Source organism: Colius striatus, chromosome 7 (assembly GCF_028858725.1).
Source record: "Colius striatus isolate bColStr4 chromosome 7, bColStr4.1.hap1, whole genome shotgun sequence".
Classification (NCBI taxonomy): Eukaryota; Metazoa; Chordata; class Aves; order Coliiformes; family Coliidae; genus Colius; species Colius striatus.
In genome coordinates this window covers 25,683,474-25,708,442 of record NC_084765.1, presented here as the reverse complement: position 1 = coordinate 25,708,442, position 24,969 = coordinate 25,683,474, and the positions used below count along the sequence as shown (strand labels likewise).

General features: G+C 39.0%; 1 protein-coding gene across 5 annotated transcripts in view; it reads right to left on the bottom strand.

Annotated features, from left to right (window-relative positions):
- The window catches only part of TJP1 (tight junction protein 1), a 74,560-nt gene extending 49,811 nt beyond the window's left edge, over positions 1–24,749 (bottom strand). For 3 of the 5 annotated variants that reach the window (XM_061998983.1, XM_061998986.1, XM_061998987.1), the window contains exon 1: positions 24,350–24,748. In XM_061998983.1, the coding sequence (XP_061854967.1) occupies positions 24,350–24,382 (33 nt within the window). In that variant the 5' untranslated portion in view covers positions 24,383–24,748. Of the gene's footprint in view, positions 1–24,349 lie in introns of all 5 variants that reach the window. The other 2 variants (XM_061998984.1, XM_061998985.1) reach the window with 1 other exon arrangement.
- Positions 24,750–24,969: the final 220 nt, after the last annotated feature.

Here is a 24,969-nt window from a genome sequence, read left to right as displayed (position 1 = left end):
CAGCAAACACTCACCTTTGTCCTTCCCTAGTTAAACTACAGCCACCTTAAAATCCAACAGTTTCCCTTCAATTATCCTATCACAGAAACCTTCAGCTGAGCGGGGGGGGGGGGGGGGGGGGGGGGGGGGGATTTTTTTTTATCAGTTCCTCTGCAATTAGTGTAATGAGGACAGAATCCTATTATAAGATTGATTTTATCAATTGGAACTTGAACTTTTTCTAACATAGTCTTTATACAACATAGGCAACGCACAGAATACCATAGTGATACTTGAGCTATTTCAAATACTGGAAGCTAGCTACTAGAGCAAGTGTAGCCAGCTGAAGAGGAGACTACTCTGAAGCAGGACAAATGCAGGACACTGCACGTGGTAGCACCTCTGTGCTAGATCTTGCAAGCAATCTATCTTTATTTTAACTGGATCATTGCTCTTTGCAAGAAGGAAAGACCATTTCTCTGAATGTATTTTTGAAAAAATACTCAAAGGGATCAGACAAAACAGTTCTGGGACTGCTGCAAGTGACAACATGCATCTGATGCTATTTCATTCTCTCTTTTATATACCAATGCTAAGTGGAGGAGAAAACAACCACTAAAGCATTTTCTGGTGAGAGTCATATAAAAAGTAACTTCTTTCTTATTTATCACTGAAGCTGAGAAGCCAGTTCTTAGTTTCACCTTCTGTATCAATGTACATCCATGGAAGCTACATCAACCATCTATTTTGGAAACAGAAATAGTAACCTTATTCTCTCAAGCAGATGTACTACACAAGCAGCATGCATTGCAATTTCACCCCCACACCTTCAACACATACATTGCACGAGTTGCAAACTAGTCAAGACTTCCACTCCTTCCAAACATCTATAATTCAACTCATACAAAACTATAAAGTCATCATAAAAGCTAGTCTACAGATGACAACAAGGAATCCAAGTTTAAGACATACATACAGAATTCTTAACATTGCATGTTAATAAAATGATCTTAAATTTCCTTAGACAAATCTATAAGTATAAAGTCTTTACTACAATAGCTCACACTTACTGCCTGGACAACAGAAGTCATCTTTACACCATGAAGAGAAACCTTGAGAAGAAAAACTAGGACTAAATTTAAGTTTAGGGTTTGGTTTATTTTAATAGCTAAGCTGTTTCACCATCATGCTCAATTCTCCTTATGTTTCCACAATCACATTGCACTCCATGAAATACTACTTCACTAATTATGATTTCCCTGCCACCTCCTCCTCTAAAATTCCTAGGATGATTTTGCTGTATTTTGAACACATCGATATTGCACATACCTAAAAACATGCTTTCTGTGATTTTTCCTGATGAATTTTTGAACAAGACACTCTCACCCACATATTTTTGCTCTGAATTTTGGGCATTATTTTATCCAAACTAAAGGGAAAAAAAAAAACCCTCAAACAAAACACAACTACCACAGCTCAGTATTTAACTAATTCCACGTAATACTCAACTTTTTTTAACATGACTCACTTGTCCAGAATGGCTTCTCATATCCAGGCCTCACATACAGACAGCTCTCTGATCTCCCAGGGTCATAAAACCATTTTGTTGTTGTTCCTGCTGCCCAGTAAAGACATCAGACCCCTCTCCCCAAAAGCCCTAAGTAAGAACAATATGCAAAATTGTGGAGGGATACTACATTTTAGTGAAATAATGTTAGATTATATATCTAGTTAAATCTGAGTATTTATGTAAATGTTTATGACATAGATTTAGTGAATATCATTATCCCTGAATGGCAGAAGACTGACACTCAGGAGCAAGAGGCAAAACAAATCAAGATGTAAGACCCAAATGCACATAAATCTGAAACGATTCTAGGTCAAGTTACTTCAAATGGAGAGTACCACTCAGACACCCTGGTAACAGTATTGGCCAGCAGCTGAGCAAAGCATACTAGCTTTGTGGTCTCGAAGGCGTGGGAAAAATGTGCTTTAGAATTTAGGATCCTTGTCTGTTTTGCTTCTTTCCGTTTTGCTTCCCAGCTGGCAGTGAAATCATGTAGGATCACAAACTTCAAGGTGCTGGCAAGCAGCATTTCACAGATCACTACTCCAGGCCAGTATGCTAACAAAACAGAACCAAAATCACAAGAGAAGAGAAAGCTTAAAAATCCGAGTGTAAGCTGTATTTCTCCCTCAACAAGCAATGAGGCAAAGGGAAGCAGAGATGGCTTGCACTTGGATTTTGGTTTTATTTTGTCTCAAAGTCACTTATCTACCATACTACCCTAGATTGGTACTATCAAGATGTAACAATTCCAAACTTAGGGTACCATTTTTAGTATGCATTTGAAAGCATACTATGCATTTAACTGCTCTTTGAAGAAAAACTTTAGCTCAGATTTTTTTTCCCTCAAAAATATTTCCAAAACCAAGACCCTCAAGAAATTCAATGTGGTATTCGAATTCTTTACACCTCAGGATGCAGTTTGAAAAAACACTTCTTTTAGCACAAGTAACTACTTAGGCAGTACATTGCCCTCCTATTAGTTTCCATCCTTAAAAATACCATCCCTCTCATGTTACACTTATGCAAGTGTCATGGTTATGTATGTAGTTGTTTCTACCTGTATCAGGTCCCCATCAGCTCATCTCAACTCTACTGAAACCAGCTGCTAGTTGCACAGTTTGTAAGCATATCCTGTTGACATAAAAGCTCAAATTATAGCCTCACATCAAAGTAAAATAAGCTATATTGAAGCATAGGAGTGAAGCCCATTAAGTTTATTCAGCTGGGACTGCAGTTCCAGAGCAACTGACAACTCCAAATAGCAAATTCCAAACAGTTATTACCTGCTTAGCTGGTTTGTTTTAAAACCACAAGAATGGGCAGCCTGCATCATCATTTGACCAGGGATGCTGTGTAACTTCCATCCTTGGAAGTGTTCAAGACTCAACCAGACAAGATCCCAGGCAACCTGCTGTAGTTGATGTTGCTTTGAGCATGGGTCTGGACTAGTTCATCTCCAAACTCCCTTCTGGCCTCAATGTTCTGCAGTTATTCTACAAACTAGATTTAATGAGAACTGCTTCGAGCTCCCTTCTAAGTTTAACTTCTCTGTGATTGTAAGTCACATTTCCAGCACGTTCCTGCAACCAAATCCAATCATCCAACTGCACACACAGTCTCCATCCCTGCTCTTACATGCAGTTCAGTGTTACTGTTCTATCAATCAGTTAAGAACATTAACTGGAGTACTTCCAGTTTGTTTTTTTTTTTCCCCCTAGAGGGAGGAGAGGAGCAAAGTATCAGTACCACAGAAAATAAAATCATACTGTATGGATTTTATACAAGAAACTCAAATCAGGCTTATGTTCCTGACTATTGCTTTTTAATTAAAAGAAACAAAGTCAGAACTCACACAAGTGTAAGACATATTGGCAATTTTTTGGTGACCATAAGTCAGACATCAAAGCAGCAATCAAAGTATTCAGGCACCCCACTTCAAGCCAGAATGCCTCTTACCTTGTTCCTAATCCAGAAAATCATAACCAAGCACTGTACCGTGTCAGTTTGAGATGATTATACTCTGCAGATCTGTCAAACAAGAGCCTCAGGAGAGGTAACAATATCCCACTAAGACAGGGCAGGGTTGTTTTTCCCAAGATAATACACTCAAAGCTTTCAAATATCAATCAGACCAAACACACAGAAGAGCCTTGCATGACAGTTCAAGTTACAGATTGTCTTGTCAACTTCCAGCTTGCCAATAGAACAACTGCACACATAGGTTAATTCTTCCTTAAAAAATTTGAGCGATTTGTTTGGTTAGGTTAAAGCCAATACAGTCACAACAAAACAATACCTTTTATGGTTCATGAACAAAAATTTTCTGAAATTAGGACTTGAAATGCAGTTACTCTGAACAAAAATTGCCTTTTGTCTGGTAGAAGCAGGTGCAGAATTCTGTGGGTTTCCCCCCAACCTGATTACTTTCACCCTTGAATCTCAATATGAAGAACTACGTCACCTTGCGTAACAAGATTTTTTAACAAAAAATTTCTTCCTCTGAATCTCAATCAACCACACTTGGTAGAAAATCTGGGATTAGATGTCCTTCTTTACCCTGAACAATACACACCCAGATGGCATTTCTCCCAACCTCTAATTTGGTTAACTGTCAGTTAAGATTCAATTTTAGCAGTCACAAGGCTGCTAGAGCATCTGAAGAACACATTACAACTCTAATCTCATGCTAACCTTACATATTCAAAGGAAGTTACAAGCCAAGGATATAGAAAGGTGGTAGTTTAACATTAAATAGTATAGCTCTTTTTCAAAGGTATAGAAAGTTGTTAGCAACTTTCCAGTAGGAAGTCAACAAATACAGTGAGTAACAGGGAACAAATCAGGTTTGGCTTCTGGTTGCTTTGGGGTTTTTCCTTGTTGTTAGGGGGTTTTCTGTTGTTTAAGCACAATGCTTTAAAGCTGAGAAAGGAAGAAAATAAAAACCCTAAAAGTCATCGATGAGAGAAGGAATTACAATTACAGTAGCACTGCAATACTCGACTGGTCAGAGGTGGACCAAGACTTGCATGGGAGGATAAGGTAACAAACACTAGAGTCCTAATGCTAATGTATCCAAAGGTCTTATTCAGCTATCAGCAAGGAAAACATTCCTGAACTTCCTTATCATGCAAGTACAGGAAGTGGAAAACACGTAATTTTTCCCCAGCAAAAAGGACTAGAAGATTTTCCAAAGAAACACAAGATAAAACTTCTTCACTGTGAGGGTGACAGAGCACTGGAACAGGCTGCCCAGATAGGTTTTTGAGTCTCCTTCTCCAGGGACATTCAAAATCCTCCTGGACAAGTTCCTGTGTGACCTATTCTAGGTGGTCCTGCTCTGGCAGGGGGGTTGGACTAGATGATCTTTTGAGGTCCCTTCCAGCCCTTGAGATTCTGTGATTATCGTCATCTTATTAACAAAGACTAGTTGTGCATTACTTCATGAAATGGAGTATTCATTTACCTAGTTTTCCAAAACACCTATCCTGAAGAAGGGGAAGAGGCATCTGTTTCAGCAGGCAGAATCCAGTATGCTTAGACACTTCACAACAATTGTTTCCCAGTTTCCCTATTTATGGACACAACATGAGCCTGCTCTAGGTCTAGGATTTTCTTCCTGATAAACTTCCTTTTCAAAGCTAAAAATGTTAACTAAGGGATTAAGAAAATAAGTTAACATACAACAATTGTCCTTACATCCAATTAAAAAAGTTAACAGTATAGCACTGACAGAACTCAAAGCCAGCTAATGTAAGTTGAAGATATAGAATGAACAAAAATAAATACTATTTGATACTAAAGGTATTTAAATTCTGAACCATATGGTACAGGAGACAAAAATCCTTTCCTTTTTAGTACCAAGCCATTAACACAGTATTCAGTAGCCCAAAGAGCTACAGATGAACTCCCACATCCCAAGGAGCATATTTCTACATCCCATTTAACTGATTAATTTTCATCAGTTCTTTGCAACCATTTGTTTAGTGTCTATGTAAAAAAAAAATATTGAAGTTATCCATTATTACTACGAAAAATTGAAATGATTGTGAAAGTTCAGTTTCAAAAGTCTGGTGGAAAGAGTTGAATGGGGTCTAAGGAATACGATGGGACATAACAGTTAAAACAGCATCTTTAAGCTGATGCTTTACAATACAAAGGGTTAAGGAGCAGCAAAAGCCCAAGCTTAAGGCTACTCTCATCTTCTGAGTAGACTCTCCTTCATTTGAAGAGCTACTTGAACTGAATCAAGGAAACAGTCTGGCACTGGTGATGGCTTTGTTGAGGTGGGAAAGGAGCAGGTAAGATGAGAAGCTAACAAAAGCAATAAGCAAAAAGCAATAAGCCTTTTCTGGAGGGTTACTCAATGACTATGAATGTAGACATCATCCATATAATACAGATGCAACCACTTTCATAACCTTAGCTGCTTTCAGGGGTAACTACAATCATGAGTAAGCAATTATTTGAGTGAGGTTGATGTGAGGTTGGTTTTTTTTGAGCTTAATCCTGGCTATATTATTAAGTATTTGAAACACAGGGGTGTTCCTTTTCAGAAGGCACCAAAGTCTTTGCTACCAAAGACTTAAAACACATTTTATGGAAGACACTGGTATATTGTCCTACTTCCTAACTTATTATCCTTTCCCTTTTCGTAAGAGATCTGCTTTTTCCTCTTCAGGAGCTATGACCAATAACAAGCACAAGAGAAAACAGCAGCTCCAGAAGAATCAGCAAGTAAGGAAGAACCACGAAGACGTTTCCATACTTTTCTCTCCCCTTCCTCAAAAGAATACACAGCAGCAACGGGGATGTCTGTCACCCAAAACAAACCAGAAATGTCTTTATACTCCCATCATAGCTCCCCATCTTCTTAAAAACCAGCAATGAAATAAGTTCCATTGTGGAGCCAACACTGGACAAGATGCAACAAAAGTAAGCCTGAGACGCCATCCAGCACTAACAGCTGCCCTCATGACCATCCTCCTCTTTGACTTCCTACTGGCAGCAATCTCACCATTGCCTTCCACTATACCAATGGTTCACAACCTTTTCCAATTTGCAGACCTCTTAACACCATTATTAAACTTAAGCTAAGAAAACAAGCCATTTAAAGTGTTCCAGGCTTCTGGATTTTGTCTTTTGTAGACTGCATCCCTACCCACACTCTAAAGAATTCTTAATTTTTATGAATCCCAGGCTGTAGTGTTACCTTTGCCACTTCTCACTTGCTGCATCAGGACACAATGCCCAGACTCCTTCCCTTTCCTTCTCAAGTCAGAAAAGACATTGCTACAGTTACTAGAACAAAATGACAGAGTAATTACTGGACAAGAGACTTTACATAGGCTTCAAATTAAACTCTGCAGGTATCTGTATTTACATAATCACCATGCCTTTTCCCATCCCACCCTACAGACATACAGTTAGGATTCCCCCCACCCCCCCATCCCGTTTCCTGTTTGCACATCAAAGCAGAAGGGACAAGGGAATTAACTAACATGCTCAGGAGGCTTAATTGTTGACCATATCAGAACTTCCTAGCAGCATGTTGCCTTTACAAATACAAAGCAAAAGACTCCTAAAAAACAATAAAATGATCTCTTTTCAGGAAGGGCCATTTGGTAAACTTTCAATTATTCTGACCATTGCAGGTGAACTAACACTGAATTTTACATAAAACATAGCAGGAAATGTAGTAAGTTTTAAATAAGAAATTACCAAAAGTGCCAATCTTTCAGATCAAATAGCTTCAAGGCCTGTCTTCCACAGTTTAAACTTCACATTCTACTTCCCCAATTGAGTATTTAACATGATAAAAAAAGCTAAAGTATAAACAGAAGCACAGCTCTGAAGTGAAAAAAGCACCACACCCAGAAAGCCAAAGACTAACCTTAAAAAGGTTCATGAAACTGGTTTTGTATTTACACTAGCCATTAAACTCATTTAAGTAGAACAAACTGCTTCACCAGCAGCTTTAACCACATGAAACTGTGGGAAGACAAGTTAGTGTGAAGTATACCTAGAACACAGCATTACATTCTTGACCAAAACTGCATCACATCCATTTATCACCACTCTGGAATGCTCATTCCCAAATAGGTGAGAAAACTATGTGGGTAGAAGTGATCAAGGCTGTTTCAAAATATGCATTGTGTGTCCACCAAACCTGCACCTTCTAACTACCTGGAACCTCTGTTTAAAAACAGAGATGTTATAAATCCAAAGCCCTTAAACAAGGGCAAACTTCTTCCTTTCTGAAAGTTGTGATGAATATATTTTAACTTAAAAACTGCAAGACTCAAAACTCTAACCTGACACTCCAGTTTGCAAACACGAGTTTTGCAAGTTTACACAACCTTTACATCACTCCTTTATTACTCCAGCACTATTTGCTCCTTGTGGTACATAAAGTAGCTCTATTGAACTTCACATTCTAAGAAAATAACAAAAGGTTACAGACAGGGGAAATAACTACTGTAGAAGCTGAAGTTTTTCCCCATCTGTTACCTATCTCCTTGAGCTTCACATTGCATAATGAGCTAAGGCTTTAACTGAGAAGAGAACAAATTCACTTCAATAACTAAGTTGAAAAAGCAAGGAAGAAGGATAACAGAAGTCCTACTATGCTGTATTTTTCCCTGCTCATCTATGTGTTCATGTTACTGCATATTAGCTCCAGTATGTTCCACAGAAACAAAAATGTGATGAACAGCACAAGTGCTTCCATACTCTTGCCCTACTTAAGCCAGCCCCTTGACTTTAGAAGGCTTTTATTCATTTGAAGAAATGGATTTCATTTCATGGCTAAATTTAATTTCTTTCAAAAGTAGAACTTGACTCCATTTTTGGTTCTTGTCCCACACTCCTCCCCCTAGATGTGTCATGTCACCAGCAGCCCAAACAGCAGGTACATTTTTGCTGTCTACAAGTCAAGGATACAGAGGGACATTTCTGTGACAACACATGGTCTTTTCTCGGCCTTGGATAAATCATCAACGTAGTTTTAGGACTGCTACACAACTTTATTTTCTTAAAGACCTTAAAGTTGTTGCAAGGCAACAGAAAAAAAAAAATCTACTTAAAACTTAATTCCATGTTCCACCTCTGCTTTACATTCTGCAGCCACACAGCAAACTAAGGATGTATTTTAGCTGCCCAATCCTGACAAACATACTATATATTGAACATGTTACGGTTCCATTTGCGAGTGACAGCTATGAGCTTCCATGTACACATCACCATACTGGTGCCATTTTTCCTTAACAGTGCACTGTTAACTTCGGAATCAGAGCTCCCAAGCCATATTTATCTCAAAAGATCAAAGATAACACATATATTATCATATCAACAGTACAGATTACTGCTGCATATACTTAAGATACTTCAATATTGAGACCAATGGCATTGATGCACGTACAAAGTTTCTGCAGGGTTTATTTTCTTCCTCTCAAAAGGAGAGAAGGCTGTTGCAAAGTCTTTATTTAAAATAATCTGGTCCCACATACCTACAGAGTAACACATCATTGCATGATTATAACACAAAGATTACTATTCCTTGGAAATAATTTTCCAAAATAGTATTTTAGATTTACTTACATTTTTAGGATACAATGCAACCAAATTCTCAAGATATTTTTTTTCTGCTGCTACTGGAACTGGGTACACACTTTTTCCAACATGAAATCTGAGCTTCTAATATAAGCATCATGATAAGCATCAAAACACACACAACCCTAGTATCTGAAGTTTGCACTTGGAATTCTGCCAGAACTAGTCTGATAGAATGGTACAGCTGACAATATTTAGCAAAAGTCATTTATACTAGTCTAAGAAAATGCATCCAACATGATCAAAAGTGATGATCATAATTGAGCGAGCTTCAGTTACCCTCATAGACTTGCTTTGAAAATTGAGAAAACAAAGAGTGAACTTGGCACAGCCTACAAGTACTCACCAGAAAAAACAACCCACTACCATAATGACAAAACTACTGAGGTATTAAAGAACACTGCAAATAAAACCCAGTATATAAATAACAGTTTAACACCCATCAAGAACATGTCACAAGAAATATCTAGCCATACCAACACTGTAACACTGAAATCTTTGTGTTGGCAGGTTCAACAGTACAAGAACATCATGGCACTTTTAGGAGAATTGTCATTACAGTTAACTACTGTTGGTCTTCCTATCTGTACACACCTGAAGAGCTACCTTCATTCTCACCCTATGAAACTACAAATTTAAGGATCTAATATAGAAACATATCACCAAAATTATTTTCTATAGCAATCAGTTTTGATACCTTTTATAAACACGCAAACAAGAACGAATTATGTTCAAGTATACTGTTGTGCTCTAGCACAGGTAAGACTTAAAAGAATCCCAAAGTAATCATTACATTAAGGACATGTGTGTAAAGTAATAGCAGATGGCATAATTTTAACTCAACTTTGAAAGAATCAATCATGCAATGAGTAACACAAGCAGAAATGTTACCACCATGCAATGAGTAACACAAGTAGAGATCCTACAAGCTTAGGAGACAGAAGCTGCTCTTTCTCCCCAAGTAATCAATTTCATACAGAATAATCCTTGATTGCTAGCCAAGCTATGGTGAAGATGATTCTATGATTCTGTAAGATGCCAAGCATGTAGAGTATTTCAGAAAAGGAACTCTGAAAACAAAGACTAAAAATAAAAGTCTATATATAACTACTCAGACATGCTACTCATCAAACCCACCTCTTAGCAAGTATTTCCCATCTGTGCTTAATGGGCAGATGTCTTTTTCGTTTACTCAGCACATAAGAATGAAAAAGCATGAATGACGTTCTAGCTGTTTATCCAACCAGTTGGAAAAGAAACTGGATAAGCTCTTAGTTAGCAGATGAAATGCCTGTATAGCTTTCTTGAATGACTTGTTTATCCTAGGTTACAGCTACAGTTCATTGAACTGTTGTCCCCCCACCCAAAAAATCAAGTTACACTCAGCAACAACCAGATGCTAGAGATGGTGGTGTGAGAAGGAAGCAATTCAATCACCTACAAACCTGAAAAGTCTGCTAGCTTCTTTTGAAAGGAACATAGAATCATAGAATGGTAGGGGTTGGAAGGGACCTTTAGAGATCATCTAGTCCAGCCCCCTGCAGAACATCTTTCCCAAATGAGGAAGAAACCTCAGGAGTTTAGCTTAAGTACACCAGACCAATTTGGTCAGTCAGTTCAGTGGAAAATTCTATCAAAAGGCCATGGTTTGCACAGAGAGTATTTAATCTACAGTATTCTTTGGAAAAAATCCTAAAGACTAAATCAGTGAGGATTAAAAACAGAGTTAAAATAAAAAGAGAGGAGAAATGAAACTACTTTCAGCAAAGACTGATGTAGTACAGTCTTTTTCCACTGAAATCAGAATTGAACAATAAAAGAAAACTTAGTTCAAAAAAAGAAGGCTATCAAAGACTGACTGATTTAACATTCATATCTTCATAATCAATTAAGTTACAATAATTTTTAAGAGAAAATTACGTACAGTGACAATACCTAAATTTATACTTCTTGTATCAATATATTGATTTAGTTGCATCTTTTCCATAATTTTTGTGGGTTGACCTTCAGAAGTCATTCTTTTTGAAACTGAATCCTCTAAAAGATACTGTAGTGTTATCAACAGGTGTAGTAATGCATCTTTTTTGCCTTACCATGCTATTTCATTTGTTCCAGACTAACAAATGTTGAACTAAGCCATGGAAAATATTTTTCCTCTAATGGAAGTTAAATTGAAGCTAAATATACATAAAATGTCTTTTTGTAAAGAACAAACTTTCTTGTCCTATCAATCACTACAAAGAGCACACTTTTTATCCAGAAAAGTAGGAAAACACTCACTATGGAATTCAGTTAGTTCCCTGCTCTGAATTTATTACTCTGTCCACTGCCTTGCCATGGCAGAAAAATGACATTTATATTTTAAAGAAGTATATTTCAATGCACTGTCACAATATACCATTCTGCCAAATAGCAAAGCCAATTTTACAATACATCAGGTATTTATTTCTGAATAGGCACTACTGCTGCAAGCCATTTTAGGCATAGCTTGTGCATATTTTGCCGTAACTGAAAACACAGTAAACACGGGTGAATATCTGTAGTCACATTCTCCTCAAACAAGCCGTGCTGCACAACAGAAGCTCAGTCTTCAAATTCTTAAAAAAAACCCTTCATACATGATACACACATACATTATCAATTAAATGTCTGTTTTTCACCTCTAAGCAGAATATAACAGAGATGCTTAGTTTTGGATCCAAACACATCGAAATCAAAAGAGGCTTGGAATCTAAGGTACAAGTAACCGGTAGATTAAATACAAATGTATTCCCCATAGTGAAAAGTTCAATTCTAAACTGGCAAACTTTGCCCTTTGTAGGTAATAAGCTATAAGGCTTCTTATGGTACAGGATTACTTAGATTAGACGTCCACTTTCTGCAAACATCCAACACCTAATTTTCAGTAATAATATGCATTCTCTTTAACAGTCTTTGGAAAACAAGAAATCTGGTTTGTTCTTGTAACATTCTAGTCAGCCTACTGGAATGAGATATTTTACCCTTTTGGACTTCTATTTCCTCTACCTATGATACTACCAAGTCAAGCACTCCCCGATAAACAACTACTAATAAAATTAAAAGATATTACAGTCAGAAAGAAGAAAAATCACGTCAGTTCCTGTTCTGCTTCTAATACTGATGGTGGTACAGTATTAGAGTTACCATGCGTGATGCTAAATAAACATCGCATATTCAAAAGAAACATTTACTTATCAATGTATTCCTATTCTTTGTACCAACTCAGAAAAAGACATTAGATCCCAAACTTCCATACCATACATACTACATTTCAGAAAACTACTTTCCACTGTATTGGTCATGATCAATAAAGGACCATTGTTTTTTAATCCCTTCCCTCCCCTGCTTTCACACACTCTTTCTCCTCACTAATCCACTCATTCTTTAAAGCCACCACAAACATTTCAAGGCTGCCTCTTTGCAGTAGCTCTGAATAAACCACACAAACTGAATGTCTCTCACACACATGACTATTTTTGAAGTGAAAAGTAACACGAATAAGATTTAAAAGGAGACAAGTCAACAGTCTGGCCCAGATAAGAACTGTGTGTGTAGTCAGCAGTGGAGAAGTGTTGTTATAGAAAATGGGGGCTAAAAGCATGGAATGAGAGCCAGCTTTGTTCACAGGCAGTAGTCTAAGTGCCTATCAGTCAGCAAAAGCATTTTTAAAACAGCTGCAAAGCTTTCTGCAAGTTAGTCAGCATGTGACAGACCAGCACATTACAACAGTGCCACAGCAATCTCTGCATAATAGGAGTGCTCACAGTGACCTGAAAGGTCAGTGTTTTCAAGCATTCCAGTAATCTGTAAATTGCCTTGGCTTATCTCTTGGAAGCAACATAATTACATTGCTTGAAGGGCTAGGACAGTAAAAACAGATTTTAGGTATTATGTTTTTGTCAGCTACATACTAACCTTCCCTTTATAAGTATATCCAGGAAATACGGACTAATCTACAAATAAAAAATAATGGAACATTAAAAATCTGCTTTTCTGATAGGGGGAAGACTATTTATGAAGTTCTGTAACACTGTCCATCGTATTCCATGAACTGTAAATCTATTTGAGAAGTTTTTATTTCTCCAACATAACTTCCAAAACATTTAGTTACTTTCTATGAAACTAATTTTTAACTACACAAAGACTGAAACTACTGAGCAAATTAAAAGGTCTTGTTCTGAAAATGAAAAGGTAGAGCAAGCAAAATACTATGTGTCCAGCTCTATTAGAAAAATATTCTTTCCATGAGAAAAGAGAAGTGGTTACTACCAGCTATAAACATACCAAGCAACTCACAGCAAAACAAGGACAGTTATAGACTAGAATAATTTTTTTTCTCTAAATAGAAGAATAGCATCCCTCAGCCTACCTCTTAAGATGAAAAGCTTACTATTTAGTTGCCAACAGCCTAATCAGGATTGTAGTAAGATTCCACCTATTTCAATTTGCTATTGAATCCACACGTGTCTCTCCTGTCATACATCACAGTATATAGCGCACCAACCCCACCACAAAGTTCATGGAACAGGTATCTGTGTTTGCAGCTGATCACAGTTTACTTCACCCTTCATAGTTTACTTCTACAGCTCTTCTGCTGCACAAAAGGCCACTGTCTTCTTATTTTACCACTGTATTACTAACCAATCTATTTCTACTACTCCATTTTAAGTGACTTCAAGCATTCCTCAGTCACACAGAAAAGAATACAAACAAGGAGAAATACAAAGAATGTCACAAAAATTCTTCTCTACAATTGAATTATAATTGCAAAGAGTTCCATACAGCATTTTGCTGCTTGTTTTTGTTTAAAGTGTTTTTATTATCAGTAACCACTTCAAGCATTTTAAAGGAGAAAGTCAATGTAATCCAAGATTCATGTTGGCAAAACTCACACTGCAGAAATACTACATTCAAGTCTAAAAGGCATCTCCAGTCTGTTTGCCTCTTAAACTGAAAAGCTAGCACCATTTGAAATACAGGACATAAGTCTCACATTATTGTCAACTAAATTAAGTTTATAGCCAAAAAAATAGTCCTAGCATAATCAGAAATCCAAGTGACTTAAAAGGTATCCTCATAATGCTGGAAGAAAAAACAGAAAGCAACAGTGTTCCTGGTTCTCAAAGAGCCATGATCTCAGCAACTCTGCCACTGGCTTCTTACTATTGTTTACACAACTCAAGAAAAAGAGGCATTTACTGATTGCAGATAAACACAAGACCGAGTAAGAAAATCTTAAGTCAGCATTAGTTTATTTCAAATGAATCATCCCTGACTTTATATACCCTCAAAGGCAAAGAGCTCTTCAAAACTAAAAATCCAAACATACATTTCATGTGTATTTCAACTTCTAACCCCAAAATTCCTCTTGACAGGCAGCTATGACATCATACAAAAATCATGCAATTTCACTTAGAACAAGGCAGGTATTGATTACCTAACCTCATATTTCAGATGCAAAATTTAACAGGGAAAAAAACCCACTTGATAAAGAACAAGTTCCTAGGAATTGTGCATCAGAAGAGAAACTGGGACTACTGCACTATCGGAGACATTTCTTGGAACACCAACTCTCCTCTTCAAAAGAACTGCAGTTTGTATTTGCTAGACAGCCATTTCCTAACTTTTTTCTTCTTCTAAGGCCAGGAGTAACCAATATTAGTTTTCAATTCTATTTGCAGTTCTTCCCAGTATGCAACAGCCCCCACTTCGGCTCCTCACCAGTACCTTCAAGAAGGCAGAAACCCCAGGACATTCGAGAAAGATGACAAATATGCACAAAGAAAAAATCATATTCTTCACAGTAAAAATACTTCCAGTATTCCAGGGCATTTGAAGGGTGGAAGGGGTTGCACCATCACACCACTGGGGCAGTGGTCCCTCTCAGCTGGAAGAAAAAGATATGTTGTGAAAGCGAAGAACTCTGAACTCCTTCCTATTCCTTAATCCACTAATTTAGCTGGAGAATTGAAGGACTTTCCTTAAGCAGAATGTGTCATTTATAAGAACAGTTTTCCATTTGACAAGAATTGTTCTTTAAGTAATTCAAGCTATCACCCTTTGCACAACTGGGAGAATTTAAGTCAGCACCTTCTCCTGAATACAGTACAGTCTTCTCATGAAGAATTCTACTCCAACTGTAATTTGGGTCTTATCCACATGAATAGTTAAACTGGTACTACTGAAGATTTTCACAAGATGCTTTGCTTTGTTGGTTATCTATGCAGGACTTCAAAGTATAGATACACATTTAAGAGGATGTAGTTTGCCAAATGATCTTCATACTCAGAATTCTGTTCTTTCCTGGTTACCTGGGAATATATTCAGATAAATAACTGAAGAGGAACACTCACATTAGTGTGGGTGATGATTTCCATTATTTCCAAATAGTGAAAGGACAAGCAGTAGGTGTAGTTGAGCACGTTTTCCTCACAGTTTTTGATAAAAGGTCTTATTCTATAGAATTTCTGTACAGAATCCTAGAGTCCTTCAAAATGTCCCTTCTTTGCTTTAGCATTTAAATACGTTTTGATAGTTTTCTTTTTCCTCTTTCCAAAGCTTTTCATCTCTTAGAGAATGCAGAAAGAAGCAAAGGAATAGTCACAACAGCTAAAAGAAATTATACTCCTGCAACTCAAGCAAAACATCTACACTTTTGCCCACTCTACATTTCACCTACTCTTTCAGAAGTTAGGGTTGATCTTTTTTCTTTTTAATAGTAATTTTTAAAATACAACTATGCAGCTAGTCTTGATGACAATTCAGTGAGTAAGGCTTAGTCATACAACACAAAGTTTCACAATAATTACTGTAAGAGTCCAGACACCTCAGCTGTTGTGCTAATGTTTCTGTTTCATTCCTGGGGAGGGCAGAGGTAATAAAGAAGAGGAAGTATAGATGGCTGACTCAGCATAAAAAACCTGTCTGCTCATCTTTGGCACCCTCTCTTTTCCCATTCTCTTCTCCCTAAAATATCACCTAGCATCTTCCTCCTTAAGTGCTCTCTTCCTGCAGTTCCTTTAGTCCCATCTTAGTTCAGAAGATGATGGAACTGAAACAACCTAAAGTATTGGACAGACCTAGTTATTCCAGCTCCCTCTTCTTAAGGGGCAATACACTCTTGCAGTAGTCTGCAACATGTCTGATAATTACTAATTTCTGAATCCCTCTTGCTTGTAAAAGCCAGCTTCTGATACCATCAATCCTGGCACCTCTGTGAAGGAGAACACACTGATGCAGATGTTTTCAGTTTCATAGATGTTTATATTGAGGGGCAAAGTAAATACTCCTCCAAGACAGAATGTATCAGAACAGCTGATCAGGTGAACACTTGATCATCATCAGCAAGCTTACTGTAATAGACTAAATATTCAGAGTTGCATACTGATAGAATCTTCAAACAATTTTACCTATAGATCTCCTGATTTGAACTCAGCAGTTTCCTGGAAAGCTGTTGGGGACATTTACCATCTAACTACCAAAAATAAACAAGCTTCAATAAGCTAGGTGAACAAGACTGATAAAAATAAACTGGCATATTACAAAGTGCTTCTACAGCCCTATGTACAATTCAAATGAAACATGTTTTTGGTTCAAGTCAATATTACACATTTTATATACCTGTATACCTCTCATATTTGATAGCTAAAGGCTCTCAATTTGAAAAGCATTAATCCAGCCCACATTATCCATAGAGGGCAAAACTCAAAATGTGAGTTGATTCAGTTCTCATACAAGATTACCCTCAAGGAATTTCTAGTCCTACATAGCTGGGTTGAATCACAGAGGATTTTACACTCTATGTGATGGTCCCTTTCCACAACTTAATTTCAGTTTTGAAGGAAACACAAGTCTTTTGTCAGAAAGCTATGCCTTTAAGTTTGACTTCAAGATCTTAACACCCATTGGAAATACTATTTCAAGGAATCCACATCTCCTAGAAAAGCCTGTACCTTTTCCACCTAGTACTACGCTGGAGAAGTACTTCATGTAGAGGCATTAATGGGCAAAGAAGCATTTTCCCAAATAATGTGTAGGAACAATGCTGAGTCAAGTGAGAAAGTTTTTAAACAACTATCTGGTGTTAACAGGGTTAACACAATCTGGCCTTCTCCCAGATTTAATTGTGGCAAAGCCAGCCATCTAAAATGAACATGAATTACAGACTTATTATGAGCCTTGGAATTTGTTCAGATAAACAATACTTGGCAGACTTAGCCTCAGGTACTATCCTGATCCTGTATTAGTTACAACTTACTAATTATTTGGTAGCACACTGTCAAGTACCACTTTTTAAAGTTAGCACTCCTAGAGTTCTACAGTTACAGTAATTATAATTGTTACTTTCTATTAGAAACAACAAACTTTTAGATGGCATAATTTAACTCTATAACGCTTTCAGTGAAACTGAAAGCAACTGTGTGAATATTCCCCCCTTTTTCATAGTCCTAAATTTGTTTCTTAAATCATTCTATAGCAAAATGTGTTGGGTCAGTCCTTTTGCAAACTCATGTCACCTGTGCTACTAATTTAAGTAAAGCAAGAACTGACGTAATTGTTAAAATTTCATAATCTATCCTGTTTCATTGTGTTACTGCTTCTGGTTATAATTTAAGGTTATTACTTCCTTTTAATTAACTCAAATTGAGTAGTGTCTCTTCAGACACAAGTTACTCTTCATAATTTTTTTTATTACCCAACTTGATAATGAATATAACCAAGTCATTAATGCTGTAGCAACAGCAACACTGTTGTAGCAGCAGTGGTCTAAAGAAAGATAATCAACAAGGCTTGCAGCAAAGGGCAACGGATGTTCTCTCTGCCACATCAACTCTTCTCAAAGAGCTATGTCCAAAAAAAGTGCTCTCAAATATATTAACAAGTCAAAAAAGACATTATCTCTGCGCATTTTGCTTATTCTATGCCCTATCTGGATAGGACATAAGAAACAGTCACCAGCCTTGAGTGTAAATAGCCGAGAGTCATTCAATATTTACAAGAAAAATCTAAAGCTAGACACGTAAGTGAGGGCCACGTGTTACAGTGATTGGTGACGCAGCAGGGCAGAAAGGAAGACATCCAGTCAGAAAAGGTAAGAAACAACCTATGCAACCCTAAAGGAACCCAAGCTGAACACTGCCTGGTTTAGGAAGGGCAGGAGGAATATTTAATTAGTAATTTCTGATAACAGAACTCAAATGTAAAAAGGCAGGGGTGAGGAAGACAGAAGACTGCTCTTCAGTGCAGTATTTAACTAGCAAAATACTTGTAGCTACAAATCAAACAAACTACCTACTTTTGCTCAAATTCTATTTTTAGCCTATAAGTACTTCACATATCCGGAGGTGGAGAGACAGAAAGACCATAAGAGCAGTACTGAGTTTTAATATTGCTTCCTCTGCCATGGAAAAGAACAAAAAAACCTTATGGTGAGTTACACAGGCCAAAAAGGAGCATTGTACACTTGCCCACTTCTAAAAATATTAGTTTCTCCAACGCAACACTGCTATCATCCTACTGAATTTAGGCTGCCTTCTCCCCCACAAAAGGGTGGAATGTTTGTTTATAATGGATTAGGAAACAAGAATCCTTTTAGAAATTACCAAATAGCCTCCAGAAAATAAATGATATCTTAACATAAAGCCAATATTTAAAATTTAGCACCTGCAATATAGTAGTTTTTTCCAAATATCTAAATAAATCTTCATGTGCAAAGGCAGGAAACAACTGTAAAGAGCTTCTGAAGATCCTACAGAGTTAAGAATAGCCCAGCCCTGCACACAGGCAGTTCCTCAACCTCACAGCAGCCCATCTACGTAGCTCAACCAGCCCACAAGGCTCGCAGCTTAAGGAGTTCGCTAAGCACATAACATGACAGCAGGAAAATCCCACAGATAATGAAGCCTTGGACAAACCACCACAGCTGTGGCCTCACTGGCACTTGCTACTCAGATTCAAAGGACCCACAATAGACCTTAGAGCACTCAGATGAACGTGTTCCTCCATTTTCTCAGATCCTTCACTGAAACATGTCACAGTCCCTTGAAAGAAGGACACATCTACTATTTATGTGTAAAGCACATATTTGAAGAATATATCCCTAAAATAGCATGATTTCAAGACAAGACAATGTCTTCACTTCAGCTCTTTTTGGAATTGGCATAAATACACTGCATAGAATCACAGAATTGATTTAAAAACTTCCCTATGGCTGTTTGCTTAATCAGTACATTCAGTGAAGAAGCCATTAGCAATAATTTGCCTGAGACAACACTGAGCATAGTCTGACAATTTTTTTTGTATTTATACTTTGATAACCAGGAAAAATTTGGGATATGTGACCTACGGTTTTCCTCATCAGACGGTAATTTCCAATACAGGTTATCTAACTTCAGACATCCTATGAACTCCACAATAAGCATCCACTCTAAATGCTATCCCTTAACTCAGACACCTTGAATTTGACAGTGTTAATAAATCAAATACTGGTACCAGTAATTATGAGATGCACATGGCTTTACCCTTCCTACACTGTGACTAATCTAACACACACTCCTCCACAGCCCCCAGATATATACCTTTCCTCTAGTTACAGGATAGATGAAGAAAACAGAACAGACGATCTTGATTAGCATGGCCTGTGAGAAAGTTGGGTAACAACTCAGTGCTTGGTCAAACCTCAGCGACTTTGATCAGACGTTTTTGGATGAATGCTTTGACCCAACAAAGAATATTTTTGCATAGCAAGTAATAAAAATTCAGTATTTAGCACAACTCACAGCTTAAACCATTTACTAATTACAGTTCTGTATTCAACTCAGTATCTCATGCTGAGAAACTGTTATCAAGTATTTTAGTCAGTACTCATACCAGAAAGTTTTGACCATGATGTTACATTGTAGCGTCAACACAGACCTACGCTCACACTTCATGACCACTGTTGACTTCACTAATTCCAAAAAACATGTTTAGAGCCTTTTTTTAAATTTAGATTTAGAATTTAGATAGAAATCCAGTATCTATGCTCATAGTTTGTTAGTAGTACAATACACACATTAGAATACCTATGCCATACAATAACCTATTTTAGACGCTTTCCTTGAAAACAAACAAACAAACAAAAAATAGCTATCTGGTCACTGATAAGGTGTTACTGATCTCCCACTCTACAAAGATGGAGCCAGCCCCCCAGGCATCATCAGACTTGAAGCTCTGGTTATATTAGAGTAACCTTTCCACTGCATTTTGAACCAGAAGCAAACTCCAGAATATACTTCATAACGATCAACGGAGTATAGAGCTCATGGCTCTTCTCGCAGTAGAACAAAATTCACACTGAAAAATGCACTTAAACTATCATTTGGTAGCTGACATGGCCTATAGTCATAATTGTAACAGTCAAACGAATTTAAGAATGATAATTTACATTTTGTATTTGTATTATGTAATTTCTTCTTTGAAAACAAACCATTAAAACAATTATTTCCTAAGGTCCAAATGCAACTTACAGGAATACTATCAAAATTAAACACAGTCATTTTACATGACTCTTTTTTTCCCCCCAAGGAGAAAGTAGTTTCTGATGCTAAACCAAACCCTCACCTTATTTACATACTTGGTGTTACCTCCCCAGATGCATATTCTATTTTTCCTTTTTTGTTCTTATAGTTGAAGAATCTCACCAACAATCTGAAAGTTGATCTAATACTATAGTATTCATATAGCTTTGAATAGGAAAACCAAAACACTATTTCTAACTTGGTCATCTCATAGATTACAGCAGAAAAAAACAAATTTCAAAAACTTGTGCATGTATCCTCCACCAGAAACAAATATACAGGTGTCTCTAGGCAGTTTGGGGTAGAATGTTAAGTACACATCTTTCCCACTAGCAGAGGAAACCAAACAGTCCTTGCGATCAGGGTCTTGAACTGTTAGTGTGATCAACTTTCCAGCTTCCGATTGAAGTCACAGATAACAGATACATGCCTGGAGCTAGAAAGACTGTTACAACAACCAAATTCCAATTAATTACAAGACTAAGGTGAAAGACTAACATACTCTCAGTTCACATATTTACATCTAGAAGGAAGTCTCAAAAACTCAGGTTCGGCTTTCAAAAGCGCTCAAGAATTCAAGAAGACCTGTCTCTACATTTACTACTTGAAAGCATTTGTGGTTTGTTGTTTTTTTTTTTTTTTTTTTTTTTTTTAAAAAATCACAACAATGCAGACTATATTTGAACCCTCAGCTTCAAGGTGGAAAGCTTTATATCTCACTACTGCCTGACATAGTCACTCCCATGACATCCGTTAACACTGTTCAAAAAGACACCAGAAGAGGTTAGGCCCCTTACATTCTGCAATCACAGCAACCAAAAGATTAGACCCTAAGCAAGATTTCATTTCTCTCATCATTTTCTATTTTATACTACCAACAGCTACAGCAAACATATAAAGCCTTAATAAAAACATATTCTCTTACAGCACAGCAGGGAGAAAGTTGAGAAGCCAAAACAGAAGAGCAGTGGAAGGTAGCACAAACACTGTTGGTAACAGGGCATAACACAATCAATCACACCAGCCAAGATTCCCACATGTACAAGTAAGAATTATTCAACTAATCAAAAAATGGGTTTGATTTCCCTTTTGGTCATGTGTGACAAGATAAATGTGGACAGGGACAAAAAGCTGAAAAGCATGTTAAATAACTACTACTATGAAAAAAAATGTATTCACAAAAGAGTTTTTTAATGATTATCTCAGAAACGAGAAACCAGATGCCATGTCTGAAGGAGTGACTGAAGGAAACAAGATCTGAAACTTGAACACAGAAGTACTCCAACATTCTCGCATTTCTAAAATATTTATAATCCTCTCAACTATTAGAACTAGATGGACAGTACCCCATGAACTAGTGGCTGAAGTAGAAATAACGACTCATCTACTGAAAGCATTTCTGTTTTAACAAGGAAATTAGAATGAACTATAAGCATAAGACTCTGGTCTCTAAAGACATTTTTACGATCAAGATCAAAAGTGTAAGAACTAACTTTGACAAAAGGCTATTACAGACTAAGAATTCACAGTGAAGAAGTCACTGGACTTCCCTCTCCAGTCCCTGCCCCAAGAAAGAGGTATGCTATTTCATATAATTTTTAAAAGTACACCAACAAAGAGTTAGATATGAGGGAAGCTACACTTCGCAACATTCTTAAATTAACATATCCTTCAGTATAATTATTTGGCTGACATTGTATACATGCTTAAAGAGCCAATTTGATATGACTATGATCTGAAAGAAGATTCAAATAACTGCTATGATAAGATACAACTTTCAATTTTACACTACTCTGTACACCAGTCTACAGTCAAAAAACATAACACTTCTGTATTTTTAACAAATTATTCGTGAAGACAGCGTATGCAAGTATAGAAGCACCATTTTTCCACAATCTCACAGAACAGCTGTATTTTAAGAGAGTATTTAGAAATGGAAGTGGGAACCTTGTGCTCAGATTTTATACAAGGGAAAAAAATGCAAAATTTGATCTGATGCAATTTTTCACAATTCCTAACACAATACTGTTTTTGTAGAAGAAGAAACAACATTTACATTCAAGTCATGTTTGTTGCCAATACAAATACCTTTGACTGAGAGGAGGGTCAAAAAAAGGATGTTTTACCTTTTTCTGTAGCTAGGTAATACCACCTATTTGAAATATTACCCAAATCAAATTATTTTTGTACTTTTGCAATGCATACAATTGTATACATTTATTGTCAAATTCATGTGTATACACGTTGAAACGTATTAAAAGATCTCTGAAACCATACTTAGGAAGCAGCATATAACTTTAGATCAAGGCTGGCTTTTACGTTGTTTAAATCTCACTCGAAGCTGCAGTTGCCTTGAACGTAAAATTAATACTTCAGAGGGAATAAAACTACTACAGCTAGCAAAGCCTTACATCTAGTAAGCTTACCAGTAACTTAGCATTTCATGAAGCCTCAAGTCTTTCAGCAGAAATGCAACAAGGTGTGTATTTTGCTTCAGCCTGCAGAATATCACTTCTGATGAGTGCATACCAGCCAGTGACATCAGACCGAAACCACATAGTTTCACTCGAGAGCAAACAGCACTAAGCCGAGCTCCAGCAACACCAGCTACAGCAAACTTGCTACACCGAAGACTGTGCAGCTAACTCAGGAATCGCAGCTGAAAATTAATTCGAAATTTTAATTCAAACTAGTTTCAGAGCAAACCTTTAATTTTACACGAAGGGAAAATAACCTGTTGAGCGTTCCTAACTCCACCTCTTTCCCTCGGGGACGTTCAGCGTTACTCACCACCGCGGTAGTGCTAGAGAAGGTCAGAGTACACACCCTGCAACGTGCACCTGCACCATAAACACCTACGGATCAGGTGGAGGACCGGCATAAGTTTCTGAAAAATTACTGCCACCCTCAATCTGTTTACTGTATGACAGCAACAATCACCTCTCGCCTGATTCAGCGGCTATTGAAGAATCCTGCTGTACTGGACTCTCCCGGTTAAGCCTTTCCTAATTGCTACCGACTCTTAAACTGGAACAAAAAGGCACGGCCTGCCCCGGCGCGCCGCCCGAACGCCCGTGCCCCGCAGCCGGCGGGAGCGCGCTCCAGCCCACCTCGGGGGCCGCACCGCCCCCGCCCGGGCAGGGCGCGGCTCACGGCAACACGCTGGGGGTCGGCGCGGACCCGGCCCGCCGCCGGGGCCCGGCGCCCGCAGCACTCTCCGCCCGCCAGCCGGGCGCCGCCGCTCGTCCAACAGGTAGGCGAGCGGGCGGGGAGTGCCGCAGGAGGCGGCCGGCGGGGCAGCGGCCCCGGGGGGCTGCGAGCCACCTGCACGCTCGCTCGGCACGGCCGGCAGGCGAGAGGCTCGCCGGACGCGAGGAGAAGGCGACCAGGAGGCCCCGGCCCGCCTCACCCACTCCCTCAGGCTGAGCCCGACTGCCCGCGCCCCCGAGCCGATCGAGCGAGCGAAAGCCGCGGCTGCCGGGACGAGGGCTCGGCGGGGCACACGCTCCCTGGCGCGGCAAGCGGCTGCAAGGCGGTACAACCGAAACTATGCCGGTGGACGGCGGGGATTAGAGCGGGGAGTGAGCGCCGCCGCTCCGGGGCTGAGCCTTACCTTTGTGGAAGCAGCCGCGGCCCTGGCAGACATTTTGTTTCCTTCTCTGCCCGGAGTACGGCGACTATGCGGGCGCCTGGAACTACTCAGGCCGGGGGAGAGAAACTCCCCGCCGCCACCCGCGCCTCACGCAGCTGCCCGAATAAACATCCCAGGGCGCGGGGGGGAGGAGGAAGAGGAGGGCGGCGGGGAAGGGGCGGGGACGTGGGAGGAGGATGGAAAGAGGAAGAAAGGAAAGGGAGCGAGAGCTTAAGTTTTTATAAAAGTCCAGTCTGTCTTTTGCCCGGGGCTGTAGGGCACTCCGCCGCTGGGACGGGCCGAGCCCGCCGGGGCGCGGAGGCAAGAGCGGCCCCGTTGCCCTCGACCCGTCCGTCTCCTCAGCGGCCGCACCGCTCACGTCCCCCCCGCCCCCGGCCCGGCCGCCGCCGCGTGCCTTTCCCCCCGCACAGCCCCTGACATGTCTGACTGGCGGCACGGCCCATCCCGCCCGCGGGGGGAGCGCTCCGCCCCGCCGCCCTCCGCCACCGCACCACCACAGGCCCCGGGCACCCCGAGCGGCGGCGGAGTAGCAGCAGCAGTGGCCGCCCTCGGTCCCGCCATCCCCGCCGGCCGCCGCACGG